General features: G+C 48.9%; 1 protein-coding gene across 23 annotated transcripts in view; it reads right to left on the bottom strand.

The window, feature by feature from the left end:
* The window catches only part of SCRIB (scribble planar cell polarity protein), a 97,261-nt gene that overhangs the window by 48,562 nt on the left and 34,085 nt on the right, over nucleotides 1-14,614 (bottom strand). For 22 of the 23 annotated variants that reach the window (XM_042020926.1, XM_042020903.1, XM_042020911.1 and 19 more), the window contains 3 exons: nucleotides 14,391-14,453; nucleotides 2,378-2,467; nucleotides 1,714-1,791 (listed from right to left, as the gene is read on the bottom strand). In XM_042020926.1, the coding sequence (XP_041876860.1) occupies nucleotides 1,714-1,791; nucleotides 2,378-2,467; nucleotides 14,391-14,453 (231 nt within the window). The remainder of the gene's footprint in view (nucleotides 1-1,713; nucleotides 1,792-2,377; nucleotides 2,468-14,390; nucleotides 14,454-14,614) is intronic. The other variant, XM_042020909.1, reaches the window with a different exon arrangement.

Genomic DNA, 14,614 nt, shown 5'->3' with positions numbered 1-14,614 from the left:
CCTCCCTCACACACAGCCCTCACCTCAACACAGAGCAGAGACAGCCCCTCACCTCAACACAGAGCAGAGACAGCCCCACGCACAGCCCTCACCTCACACACAGCCCTCACCTCAACACAAACAGAGCAGGAACAACCCTCACCTCAACCACCACTGCCTGAGGGAAGTGGCTCAGCCCTGCCATACCTGGGCCTTGTTCCCACAGGTGTGCCCAGACCTCTGGGAAGTTTTCCTGCATTCCCATAGCACCTGCTATCTGTCCCAGGCCAGAGTAACCCAGGAAAGGCCTTTCCAGAAGAATTCTGTCCCCACAGGGAGTTCTAAATTCCCTACACCTGTATCATCCCTACAGGCAACATCCCAGACAGATAACCCCCCCACCCAGAACCACCTCCACCAACAAAATTCAAGAAAAGTCAACACTGCTAAGGCCTACACAAGTCCCTCTTCATCTTCCAGAAGGGACATCCACCTCCTCACACCCTGGAACACCCAGGACTGTCAGTGTGACAGTCCCGCAGTGTGGGGAATGTCCCAGAGCAGATCATCTTGAGAGTGGCACGTAAGGGGAACCAGGGGATCAGGCCCAGGCAGCCTGGGGTTGTGACAGGCAGGTCCTGCTTGAGGAACCTGATCTCCCTCTGTGACAGGATAATCCGCTCAATGGCTGAGGGAAACGCTGTAGATCTATCTGCCTGTACTTCAGCAAAGCCTTTGACACCATTTCCCACAACATTCTCCTGAGAAACTGGCTGCTCGTGCGTGAGCCAAAATGTGCCCAGGTGGGCAAGAGGCCAATGGGACATGGCTTGTATCAGCCATGGTGTGGCCACAGGCCCTGGACAGTGACCTCCTGTGCTGGGCACTGCTGGGGCTCTTCCAGTCCTGGGGGGATGTCTGGGGTCCCCAGGAGCGGGACACTGAGGGGATGGAGCATGTCTGGAGAAGGGAATGGAGCTGAGGAAGGGTCTGGAGCACCAGAGTGGCTGAGGAAGCTGGGGTAAGGGTTAACCTGGAGCAAAAGAGACTTGGGGGAATCTTAGAGCCTCTTCCAGTGCTTAAAACAAGCTCCTAAAGAGCCAGAAAGGGACTTTGGACAAGGCCCTGGAGTGACAACACAAGGGGGAATGGCTTTCCACTGACAGAGGGCAGGGATAGATGGAATATTGGGAAGAAATTCTTCCCTGTGAGGGTGGTGTGGCCCTGGCACAGGTTGCCCAGAGAAGCTGTGGCTGCCCCATCCCTGAAAGTGCTCAAGGCCAGGTTGGACTGGGCTTGGAGCAACCAGGTCTAGTGGAAGGTGTCCCTGCCTATGGCAGGGGGTGAAATGAGATGAGTTTAAGGTCCCTTACCACCCAAACAATTCCCATGACTGGCTCCCTGGGTTGGAACTTATTTTACAGGGTTCACTTTTGCCCTGCCCAGGTATGCAGAGCTCAGCCCGCTGGGGATGTATTTCTTCCCACCTGGGTCACACAACACTTCAGAGCTGGGCCAGAGTAAATGCAGGAGCTTATAAAGCAATAAAAGATTCATGGTAACATTAATTAAACAACTATCTCTGAGCCAAAGGAATTTTGTTTAGCTCTTACACATCTCCTAGTGCTTAATTTGGTCTAAAACACATGTGATGCAAATCCATTCCCAATCATCTCATCCCTCCACTCTAAGTACTCCGAAGCATTTGCTTTGTCACAGGAGTTGAGTCCTTACCTCTAGAAGCTTGTCACCAACACGGACCCCTGCGCGAGCTGCAGGACCCTCTTCAGACACACGGGAAATAAAGATGCCCTGGAAACAAAACCATCTATTATATGTAGAGCCCATTCCTTACCCCTTTGGAGTGCAGAGACCCCTCAGTCCCCTCAGATCCAAGGAGAGGGGTCAGTCCCTGGCCAGTCCTGAACCCAGAACGAGGGAACATGGCAACCACATCATCCCGCTCAGGAGCTGGGAAAAGGGAACAGAAACCTCATTGCAGGGCTACCCTGAGGTGACAAGGGGGACAGAAACCCCACTGCAGGGCTGCCCCCAGGTGATACACAAGACCAAGGAATGACATGTTAACCCTCTTCCAGTGGAACTGGAACATGACACAACTGATGCCACCAGGTGTGGAACAACCCCACACTCTGTGCCCCAGGACACAGCTGGGAAGGAACCTGCTGCTCCCATGGCTGCTCCAGGTCAGACCATCCCAGTTCAGGGGCAGATGTCTGCTCGACCCCGTCAACCTCGTGCTTTGGGGGGATTCAGGGCTGCTCCCACCTGGCCCCGAAAGTCCACACAGCTCACACGTAAGGACACCCAACCTCCAGCCACAGAGAACCAGTCCCCAAAAGCAGGTGCCTCAGCAGTGGCACAGCCCAGGTCTTACCTCATCATCCCCCTTATAGGGGGTGGAGCCCTTGCCCCCCGCGATGCTGATGCCCAGCCCCCCCGTCTGCCGCACGATGGTCAGTGTCAGCTGGAAGCAGAAGGGACAGTGGTTATGGGTCAGTGCACCCGAGAACAAGGTACGACTCCTTTAATAAAAAATAGTAACTCCAAGTCATCTGCTGCCACACTGGGGGACCCATGGCACCTGTGAGTGAGCCGTGGCACCTGTGGGTGAGCCATGGCACCCGTGGGTGAGCTGTGGCACTCATGCCTCAGAGGCACCAGCACTACAACACATGAAACACACAAATCCCTCCCCACAGCTGAGTCCTGACCCAACAGTCAGCTTGCTCACGATGGGACACATCAGAAGGGGATTCCACCACAAAGCAAACTGGGCAGCCACGGACTGGGGCTGGATCACGGAACACGGACAGTGTTCACACCACAGCCCGGCTCTACCATGGGGCTCCCCTTGAGTGTAATTCCATAAAGCCACTGGGGGATTCCTGGTCACCCCAGCTTAGTGTGCAGTGACAAGGATGGCACCTTGTCCAGAATACTCTGGATGGATACTTGGCTTTGTTGTATTGACGGAAATCAACACACAACTCCAAAACCCTATCTGCTCTGTCCAGATCCTCTGCTTCCCTCTGCCCTAGCTGCTCAGGATCACAGCTGAGCAATCCACAAGCCTCTTCTCCTTCCTACCTCCCACCTCTACATACCCAATTATGCCCACTGCCAATAGTTGATCAAACTTGACCTGAAGCTGTTTCTTTTCAGGACACCAGCATGAACCATTCACAATGCCACAGTCATGAGAAGGAAGACAGGGAGCATGTGGTAGGACACAGGGAAAGGAACAGGATAGATAGGACTCTCTCAGGGCCAAGGACCAAGGAGCTGGTGAGGTAAGTGACAGAAATTAGCAGAGACTGATGTAGAGAACCACATTTGCTGTCCTCCATGTCACCTCTTTGGAAACAAAGCCCAGGATGGAGAGAGGCTGCTGCAGAGATGTCAAGCATCAGTGTCAGCTCTACGTGGCCACAGCATGGGCAGCAAAGGGAGCAGGAGACTACCTTCCAACCCTCTTTCACTTCGACAACGACAGAAACAACATCTTGTGGAGTTCCACATTCTGCTAAGTTTAAAACAAAAACCAAACCAAAAAAAACACTGCAGGAAACATGAAACAAACCTAGGTGCTCTGCCAGTTCCTTTGACATCCAGTTAACAGCACAACAGAATACTCTGGGATCTTCCCAGGGAAATCCCTGATTCTAGACCTACCATCAGTTCACTGTCTCTGGTGCAATAGCCAGAAACTGAACAAAATTCCAAGTTTTGGAATACCCAAGTAAGACGGAAATGAGGTAGTGACAAGACAGCACCACATCCGAGACAGCCCAACTCAAACCAGCTCCAGACAAATGCTTCTTGCATGACCAAGTCTATTAGGAACTAATTACAAACCCCAGGTTTTTCCATTCAGAGCCACTGGACTCCAAAAATGCTCTAAAGACTCACATCTGTATTGTTCAAGGAGTGTTCGGACAATGCTCTCAGGCACATGGTAGGATTTTTGGGGTTGTTCTGTGCAGCAGCTGGACTTGATGATCCTGGTGATGAGGAAATTGTGTAATTCTATATTCAACACAAAAAGTTCTAAGGATGATAGAGAACCAGGTCTTCAGGCAAGGATTACAGACTAGTCTAACAGCAAGATCCCAGCATTTACGAGGAAGACAGATGATGGCTCTGCTCAGCGCCTGAATCCCTTGGACAGGATCATGATTTTGGACAATGAGGATTGTCTGATGTCACTGGTCACAGAAAGTGACTTCCAGTTGCATGGGAAGCTGATGATGTAAACTAACAGAAAGATATACCACAAACCCCCTGGATTTCACACGTTCAGCAAACCAGTCTAAAACCATGGGGAAACCTGCCAGAAAAGCCAATTGGCCTGAGGGGGAAGAACCTTCTGTCCATCAATGTACACTGAAAAGCAAAACACCACAGAGAAAACAGACACGATTAAAAACACTGAAACAACTGCAGCAAAGGGGCTTGAATCAGACAGGCTGGAAAGAAGATTTCAAACTCCAAAGCAAATCAGTTCTCCCACAAAAACCAGTGTGGTGAGGAACTGAATTGGTGGATGTTTGTTTGAAGTCTATGCAAAGAGTAAGTGATGTGAATATGAATCTTAAGAAGAAGGACCTGGATCCAGCAGCCTCTAATGGCCCTTCATGTTGCAGTTCAGACTGTTTCTTGCACTAAACCCTTAAGTTACTTGTTCCCCAAAGCTCCTCTTTCCTAAGGCTGCTTCTGGGCTGCCTGGACTGCCATGATGTTGGACTGGCACTGAAACCACAGCACAGAGCTGCCCCCAGCACAGACAGCTCAGCTCCCTCCTTGCCATTGCTCCTGCCATGGAGTTTACTGGGTATTTTATTCTTTGTGTATTTTTCCCCCAAAGCAAGGGATCCACCCACAGCCCATCTCAGATGATCCAATCTTCTGCTTCCCACCAAAACTCACTGCTTCTTCCTCTGCAGAAAGAACAAGCCTTCATGGAGAGCACACCACACTCCCAGTTCCTCAACGGGGGTCCAGCCCTGCATGGAAAAGTGCTGCAGTGTGAGGAGAAAAGTGGGGAAATTGAAAAAGCTGCCACATCAGCTTTGAGCTGCCATCCTTTCCCCTGGGCTCCCACTGGGAGCTGGCTGCTACTCACCATCAATGGCACCAAATATGACCCAGGAAAGCAGTTCCACCTCTTCCCCTCAGTCCTGCCTGTGGCTCTGCCTGTGCCTCTTTGAGGACATACCAAACATGAACCAGGGCCACCCCAACCCACTATTCATATGGTTTTTAGTAGAACTGTCTTTTAAAATGGAATCATGGAATGGTTTGGGTGGGAAGGGACCTTAAAGCTCATCCACCCACCCTTCTGTTAACAGATTCACTTGCTTGTGCAAGAATTCCCAGCTTTCAAGGAGTAACTGTACACCCTGGAAGTGCTGCACACCTGGACAGATTCACTTTCAAGTAGCAGCCAGTGGTGGACACTGAGGCAGTGACCAACCACTGCATCCACAGGACTCAAGGGACAAAGCTCAGGGCTGTTGTACTTGAGAGCTGCTGAAAGACCAAGTTCTTCCTCCAAATACACCCAGGGGCGTGGGGTTCAAGGGCTTCACATCCAGAAGACAGAAAGTTTCTGCCAACATGGGCATCAATTTATAGATGGTTGTACACATGGATGCTTACAGCTGGGGTCAGTTTGTCAGTCATGACAAGAAAGACATCAAAGGGCATCAGCAAGTCCAGATACAGGAACAGAGCTGGGGCAAGGTCCAGAGCACCAGGAGCAGCTGAGGCAACTTGGGGTGGCTTAACCTGGAGAAAAGAAGGTTCAGGGGACCATCTCAGTCTCAACAACTCCCTGATGGGAAGGTAGAACAAGGTGGGGGGTCAGGCTTTGCTCCCAGGTAACAAGGGACCAGACAAGGGTAAACAGTCTCAAGTTGTGTGAGGAGAGGTTTAGGTGGGATATTGGGAAAATTCCTTCCTGCAAATGGCTGTCCAGCCCTGGCATAGATTGCTCAGGACAAGGGTGGAGTCCTCATATCTGGAAGTGCTCAAAAAACACATGGATACGGCACCTGAGGACATGGTTTAGCGGTGAACATGGTGTTGGTGCCGGGTCGATGGTTGGACTTGATGATCTTCAAGGTCTTTTCCAACCTTACTGATTCCCTGACTCTCAGTGTCCAATCCTCGCACTTACATGTCCCGAAACATTTATTTGAGACTGTCATACTGACACAGGAAATGCACACTGCAATAAATAATTTGGATTTATGTTCAGACAGACATATGACGATGGACAGGTGTCACATGAAGGTGAGGGATCCCACCTCAACAGCAGCTGAAGAATCCATTAAATGTCATCAATAACCTTTTCAAAACTCAAAATGACTGGATAACTTGTGTTCAAAAGTCCCAACATTTGCCTAAGATCTCTGAGATGCTTATAGAGCATTTCCAAAATTCTGGGCTTTTGATACCCTGAGACCCCTTATATTGTGCTGATGGACTGAGAGACTACACAGGATGATGCCTGTAACCATCAGCTCCTCATCCAGACACCATTCCAGAGGAGTAACTGAGAGACACATGTGGCTCTTACCAGGCACACAAATGGCTCTCATGAAAAACAGCTGAATTTTATGAAAACCAGGTCTCTCAAAACCCAAACTATTTCATTCTGAGAAGACTCCAGACCTTGGCTGATGAAGTGAAGATTCATTAAGCAGACTTGTGCAAAACATGGAACCTGTGATCCAAGACCTGGCACTGATATAATCCAGTGCTGGTACAGATGTGTGCTGTACAAGCCAAGAACCAGGTAAGAGTCATTGGGAGAGAAACAAGAATTTGGATTCTGTCAAGATGTATCAGGCCTGGTCTTACTCTAAAGCAGATAGAATTGAAATAATTCCATATGAGGGAAGGCTGGGAGCCTTCCAATTAAGGAGGGGGAGATAGATCCTTTTTCTCTTTTCATGCCATTAATAACTTTATAGAAGATGATTATTCCATGTTTGTAATCACAAAGGAATTAGGGATATTCAATGGAACTCAATAGGATACCAAATGAAATATCAGTGGCAGGCTTTAAAAATGCTTTTTAATATAAACCTCAAGTAAATTACATAATTTATTGCCACTAGATTCTGTGGAACTGAAATGTATAAAAGGAATGGGAGAGGATCAGACAAAATTGTGGATGGCAGCTCCATGGTGCCTTGTACACTGGCATGAACAGCCCAGAAATCTTGATCCACAGACTGCCAGGAGCTGAGCACCCACCACTGAAAGCACCTCTTTGTCCTGCTGAGGTCTGGGCCCCTCACCTCCTGTCACTTCGCTCTGACAGCACGTTCAGTCAGTGTAATATAACATAACATGTCAGTTTGTATCTGTCACAATTATAGCCTCAAGGTTTAGGTTGGACATCAGGAAGAATTTCTTCCCAGAAAGGGTTATCAGACATTGGCAGGGGCTGCTCAGGGAGGTGGTAGTCACCATCCCTGGAGGTGCTCAGGGAATGACTGGACGTGGCACTCAGTGCTCTGGTCTGGTGACAAGGTATGGATCAGTAAGAGGCTGAAGTTGATGGTCTTGGAGGTCTTTTCTAACTTAAATAATTCTGGGATTCTGTTCACCTTGGGTGCACACAGCTGGGACATGGAAGAGCAGGAGCTGGAGGCACTGATTCACCAGGAAAGATGAGAAGAGCTAAATCTGTCTGGCTTTGGTCAGTCACAGCTCATGGGGACAAGGAGACAGGCTGAAAATATCAGTGAGCAAAGGGGAGATGGGAGATTGCTATGTGACTGCTGAGAGCTAAATTAACCCCAGGCAGTGGAAAAGGAAGATGAAGGAAAAGCAGCCCTGGCAGGAGAGCAGCAGCTGCACATGGGCTGGAGGTTTCCTGGCTCTGATGTCATTCCTTCCTCTGTTCAATGGGTTTAGCTCTCAAAGGAAAGGGTACTTGGAGGGCAGAGATGGTGGGCACAGTGTGGAGGAGTTTGAGCACTTCACTGACTTCTCACTGAACACCTCCACAAAACCAACACAAAGTAGAGAGCCCTGAATGAGACCTTTGACAGCAGCACTGGGAACAGATGAGACAGGGGACCAGCCATGCTCAGGGTGCTGCTCTACTCTTGCACATACCTCCCCCAGGAGACTCAAGGACAGTGACCACATTTCCCAAAGGGAGAAGGAAGCAAGGATGCCTTTTTGAAACATGAAATATGGTCACATTTGAAGCATAAATAAAACCCGAGGTTCCTACAGATACATGAATATTCATATATCATATGAGACTCCCATCTGATAGCTGTGCAGCCCATAGAGATTCATGGCTCTAGAGATTCATATCAAGGTTAAGCGTATTGCTGTGTGTCTATATAAAGATATGACTTCATCTTGGTACATGAAAAAAATGTTTGCAGTGAAAACAATCCTTCACTGGGACAAACTCCACAGGAAGGTGCTGAGTCACATCCCTGGATGTGATGGGCCGAGGTGCTGATAACCTCACCAAGGCTCCTTCCCCACAAAACCTTGGGCCTTTCGAGGCCCCTTCAGCCTGGGCTGGTTTATGATTCCAGGATTAATTCATGAACTCCAGAAACTGGGACTTAGGAAGCTGGTACTTCCTCCTTATCACCACTGGGAGCCAGCTTTGTCGTGGGCACAGAAAAAGAAGGGAATCTTCAATGGTCTTGGCTGACCAAACTATGGAATGCAGCAGGACAGGGTCTTTCTGGAAATGAAAACACTCAAATGCTTAAAGAGAAGCAAAACAAGCATTGTTCAAAGCCACCAATCCTCAAACCATTTCAGAACACGAAACAGGACAAAAACCTACACCTGGATTCAGATGGAACAGGTAACACTAAAACACATTCTATTTCATCTCTTCAGCAGTAGAGAATTTTTATTTCTGTTCTTACTGACCCTTGTGTGGTGAAATCCTTGGAGCAGTCATTCTCTTTGCAGCATTCCACTATAAAATTCCACTGGAGACTCTTCTCAGCCCAGCAATTTCAGACTATTCTGAACGTCTGTTTTGCCCATCATTTAATATACAATTACAAGACTGCAAAGACTGTGGAGTTTACAACTCTCCTAAAATCTACTTCAGCGCTGTGCTGCCAAGGGCAGGCCTTGCAGGAGGAGAGCATTTATCCAAGGAACAGCGGAATACACGGAAAACTCACTAAACCTGGCATCACCTGCTTTAACAGACACAAGCAGAGACATCTCTATGTGCACCTTGTTTAGAGGCCAACCCTCCCCAAGTCCTGAAGGATGCAGGAAGAAAAGCTAAAGGTATAATAAAAGTATGAACAAAGGTGGCTAAAGAGAATTCCCATCCAGGAACAGGAACTGCCATATTTGAAATGGAAAAACAAGTATGGAATTTAGTGAACTAAGGTCTGAATAAACTCTCTCATGTTGTCTACAGGCACCAGACCTGAGTTCAGATAAATCAGGTGAAAGAAAAGGCAACGAGAAAGGCAGGGAATAAATGGAAATCTCTCTTACCAGAGAACACCATAGGAATTGGGTTTCTCTAATCCAGCAAAAGGAAGGCTGGAAGAAGCCAGACAAGACTTTGGTCTTCATAGAATTACACCAAAGACAAGCGGGCAATGGGTCAGCCAGCAGGGAAGAGATTGGACAAGATAAAATACAATGAAAACAATGAACTAACAAATGACAGATTAAAAGTAAGTTTTCTAATCACTCCAGAAGCAGAAACCTGGAGAAGTTTTGGGGCTCTCCCTGGAGGAGGAATCTCTGTGTCTGCACACACAGCGTAACAGGATGAAACAATCCGTATTTAACAAAAAGTTTGACTGACTTATTAACCGGAGCATAGTGTTGGGTTGCCCATCGTGGTAGGAGACTTGACCTCAGCACTTCCTCCAAATCATCTGTTATCTTCCTGGCAAGCTCAGCTTTGTTGTTCCTGAGTTGAGTACAGCCCTTTTTCAGCTAAATTGTATCTTCCAGAAATGCCAATCTATCCAAGTCTGGCCTCATTCCAGTGCCCACATCCAAGCTGGGGATTGTTTCCCACCACAGAGTCTTGGAACTTTCTGGGAGTTGCTGTTCTCCTCCCCTGACACAGTCAGAACATGCTGTGGCAAACAGGGACCAGTTTTAAGGCAGGTAAATGCTTCAGCCCCCATAATTTCTACGGGGGTTATTGTAATGCCTGAATTTTGTACATAAACCTGGTACCAAGCAGCAAAGCCCCATGTCTGATACACACAAGGCACCTGCCTAATGCAGAAGCGAGAACTGCATTTGCTGTAGCACTGTGTTTAAACACGTAATTGTCTCTCCATCAATTGCTTCTCTGCTGCTTTCTGCTCTCTCTGTGAAAGCCAACAAGATGATTGCGTGACAGAGTGGAACCAAAATGATCTTGCCCTACTCTTGGAGCAGGGAAAGGAAACTGCAGATAGCCCTGCATTTGTGTGAGAAATCATTCCACACTTTGCTCCTTAGTCCTTAAAGAACTCTGGATCAGATAAAACTTGCAACTGAAACAGGGATCAATGATGATGAACCAGCAGCAATCACTCAAACAGTCTTCAATCTGCGACACTTTGTGGGTGACTTGTGTCCAAATCGTGCCTTAACAGGTCCAAATGTGAAGCTGTACATTTACAGGAAGAGATCACAATCCCACCTCGAGATCACAATCCCACCTCCAAACTGGAGGCCTAGGAAAGGTGGCAGAACACTGGTCCCAGCTGCCCAGAAAAGCTGTAGCTGCTCCATCCCTGGAAGTGTTTAAGGCCAGGTCAGACAGGGCAGGGAACAACCTGGGATAGTGAAAGGTGCCCCTGCCAATGGCAGGGGGGTGGCACTGGGTGACACTTAAAAGGTCCCTTCTAACCCAAACCATTCTATGATTCTATAAAGAACACCGAGGGCCCTTCAACCCAGTAGGAAAAGGTCATAAAAACATTTTGATGGCAACAAAGTAAAAGCCAGACAAATTAAAACAGAAAATATGGCACATTTTTCTTCGCTCAGTAGGAACTCAGATCATCTTAAAAATTAAATGAGAGAATTGAAGTGTTGTATCTTTTCTTAACATCAAAAGGACTCCACTCTGTCATATTCCAGTTAAGTCAGGTGAGCAAACAGAGGTGATGTGACCTCTCCAGCACTACACAAGAGGTTTATTAAACTTTTCTGGGTTTAAAATTTATGGGTCACATTGTGGGAAAATCAAATTTGCTGCATAAGAATTCCAAGCCTGACAATGCCCTAATGAAACACACACCCCAAAAATGAAAAACCAGAGCAAGGGGAAGAGCTCCACATGTGGAGCAGCAATGAGCAGCCCCACGCAGAGGGCCAGGATGGCTCCCAGCACATCCCAGTGGTCCCCACTACATGTGCTGGCCTTTCCACAGCTGAATCCCTGAGCAGGGGATGCTCCAGGAGGCACAGGATGGCTCCCAGCACATCCCGATGTTCCACATGACGTATGCCAGCCTTTCCAAAACTGAACCCTTTGAGCACAGGATGCTCCAGGACCAGGCTGTGCTGTCACATCTGCTGCTGGCAAATACTAACTGGTGCCAGGCTTGAGGCTGGCATTCCAACACAAATGGTGACAACTCCTGAGCAGTTTCCACACGATAAAACTTCTTCAAGGAGAAGATTCCACTCACTCCTGACGGCAGAGCAATGGGATGTAACACCTGAGCAGCAGCAGCAGCAAGGAAGTTAACATCCAGGATCTTCGGACACCTTTGCTCCTCCCCAGGGAGCAGAATGGCAGCGCCTTCTGACCAGGAAACCTTGGGCAGAACAAGAGACAAAACCCCGTCCATCCCCTGGCAGCAGAAGCTTCGGCAGTGCAGAATCTTCTGTAGCTCCTGGACCTGCAGGGGCTCTGCAGGACATGGGTTAAGGCTGGGCACACCCAAGGATGTGGATGACACCAGCCACTGCTACAACAAAGCAGCATCGGGCACTGAAACACAGTTTGGGACCCTCCTTCCACTGCTCCTGCAACCTGTGCAGAAGCTTTCCAGGCTACTCCATCAGAACTATCTGGAAACAGAGTTCAGGTCTAACCTCATGCCATCAAACAGGTGCTCAATAAGCTGCTTTTCTCCTCTACATCCCAGTACAGTCACTTCTGTAAGGCACATGGGGATGGAGACAAAACACTGGGAACAGAGCCAGCCCTGGAATCCAGATATCCACCATCAGATATCACACACTTCAACAAAGTTACTCTTTCAGTGCAGCAGAGCCCCGTTGGCACCAACAGCAACAGGAGTTCTGGGTGTACCAACGTTGGGTGTGCTGGCAGAAGTTGGGCATGGCTCTCCAGGTCTGCTCCAACAAGCTCAGTCTCCAGCTCACGACTATGGTTGAGGATTAGGGAACACACAATCAGGAATCAGTAGTCCCTTTTCTCTCAGGGCTGTATTAAATCATATAAGGAATGTGATAGCAGTATCGTGAACTTAAAACTGTGCTGCTCAAGGGCACCAGGCTCTCTGCTCTGCAACGCTCTTGGCTCAGTTCCATCAGCCCACTGATTCTTCTCAAGGAATCATCCCTGGAAACAGCAGGCAGATGCCATTTGGAAGCATTCAGGGACAGGCTGGTCAGGGCTTGGAGCAACCTGGTCTAGTTGAAGGTTCCTTGCTGAGCACTCCCCAGAGCTGTAGGACAATCAAGTATTTCAAACCAGCTTCCCAAAGCTGGTCTGCTCTTGACTTCAGCTACCACCGCCAGTCTGGGGGTTCTCTAGCATGCTGGTCCTTGGGAGCTGCATACCCATGTTCTTCCTCACAGTACGGAACAGATCCGTGCAAAGGGGGCTGTGCTGAGCAGACATCAGAGCCAGTGTGGGGTCTCCAACCAGCCACACCCAGGAATCACAGAATCATTTAGGTTGGAAGAGACCTCTAAGATCATCAAGTCCCACCTGTGACAAATCCCCAACCAACTCTGTTAACCAGACCAATGCAATGAGTGCCATGTTCAGGCATTTCTTGAACACCTCCAGGAATGGTGAACGCTTCCAGGGAAGGAGTTCTAGGTCCTTCCATCAGATGTAGGTGCAGCAAGGGCAGGAGTAAAGGAAGAGGTGGGCAGACTGTATCCCAGTACAAGACTGAGGTTTCTGGGGCACAGCCCCCCAAGGAAAATTCTGCAAATGGAGCAGGATGTCCAACAGCTGGAGAGAATGTCTGGGAACAGTGACTTCCCAAAGGAACGGGAAGAGTAATCATGAAACACCAGGCTAAGTTGTTTTACCCTCAGTGACAGAAGATTACATAAAAGAGAAATTCAATAAATACTAATGTGGTTTTTAGGGACCTAGAGATGTAGAAAGATGGAGAAATCTTCAGGACCCACTAATAGGGGACCACACCTGAGCCAGCTCATGTTCTGCCTGGTGGAAAGGATTTGTCACCTCCCTCCTGGAAAGCCTTACTCCAAAACCAAGAAAAGTCTCCATTTTACACCTGAGGGAATAGCAGAGCCAAGTTCTCAGAGATGCCCAGGCCAACAGTGCCAGGTGGCACACGGGTGTGGTGGCCCTGTACTGTCTGTCCTACAGGAGAAATCTCCGTGTGAGCTGTCAACATGGATGCAGTTTCTGCCTCTTGCCAGCGGCAGGAGCACTCTGCTTCCAGCAGCTCCCTGGAAACCTGCCTGCAGAAAAGTACTGACCCCATAGATCAGGCACTGACCAGGCACTGAAAACCTCGAGACAAATGCAGGAAGCTGATCACAGACAGAGGATGAGCCAGTCAGCCAGCCACAGGCCTTTAACCCTTAGTACAGACACTGTCCCCATGCCAGGGGCTTTGTGATCCCTTTGATGCCACCTGCCCCCTTCTGACACCTCAAGGTGCTGCATGTGAAGCCTTGAAGGGATTTGAGGGAGGCTTCAGGAGATGCACAAATCATTGGCTCCAGCCCACTTTCCTCAGGCAGTGGCACAGTGTCCTGAGTGAGATCTTCCTCCTTTTACCAAAGGGTCAGTACACAGCACTCAAATGATCCTTGAGGTCTCTGCTCCTCCAGGGTTACCCACACGTCCAGAAATTTCTATTTATTTAATTCCACTTCTCCACCAACACACAGCAAATAGGAACCGAACTTCCCACCTCAGCCCCTTTGGTTTTTACATCCTTTCCATCTCACTCCTGCTCTGCAGCAGCCACTCTCACCTCAAGGATGGGAAAGGAGGAAAAGGGTAAAGCAAGGAGGAAACAATCATCGTGTTTGTGATCAGCCAGGTCCAGAAGCCACTTGACCCAGAGAGATCAGAGTTCCCCCTACAACAATGGGTGAGGCTGGGAAGCAAATCAAGCAGGCTGGATGATTTTTGGCAGAGAGAGAACAGTAGGAGTGGTACAGACCTCTTCCTCCTCAATGCGAGCAGGTTCAATCAGCAGATTATTGGCTTGATCAAACGACACCCCCTGTTAGGACAGGAACCAGCAAAGAGGCATGCGGATTAGTGGAGCATCAACCAAACCCGCCACCACGACCACCACCACCACCCAACACACGCACGCCACGCCGGAGCTGATCCAGCTCCCGGAGTCACTCCTGACCACCGCAGCTCCAGAGCTGAACCCAC

Source organism: Corvus kubaryi, unplaced genomic scaffold (genome assembly GCF_017639235.1).
Source record: "Corvus kubaryi isolate FWS band 111438036 unplaced genomic scaffold, C.kubaryi_AGA036_p1.0 37063, whole genome shotgun sequence".
Lineage (NCBI taxonomy): Eukaryota > Metazoa > Chordata > Aves > Passeriformes > Corvidae > Corvus > Corvus kubaryi.
The sequence above is the reverse complement of the archived record's forward strand: the minus strand, read 5'-3'. Positions and strand labels throughout refer to the sequence as shown.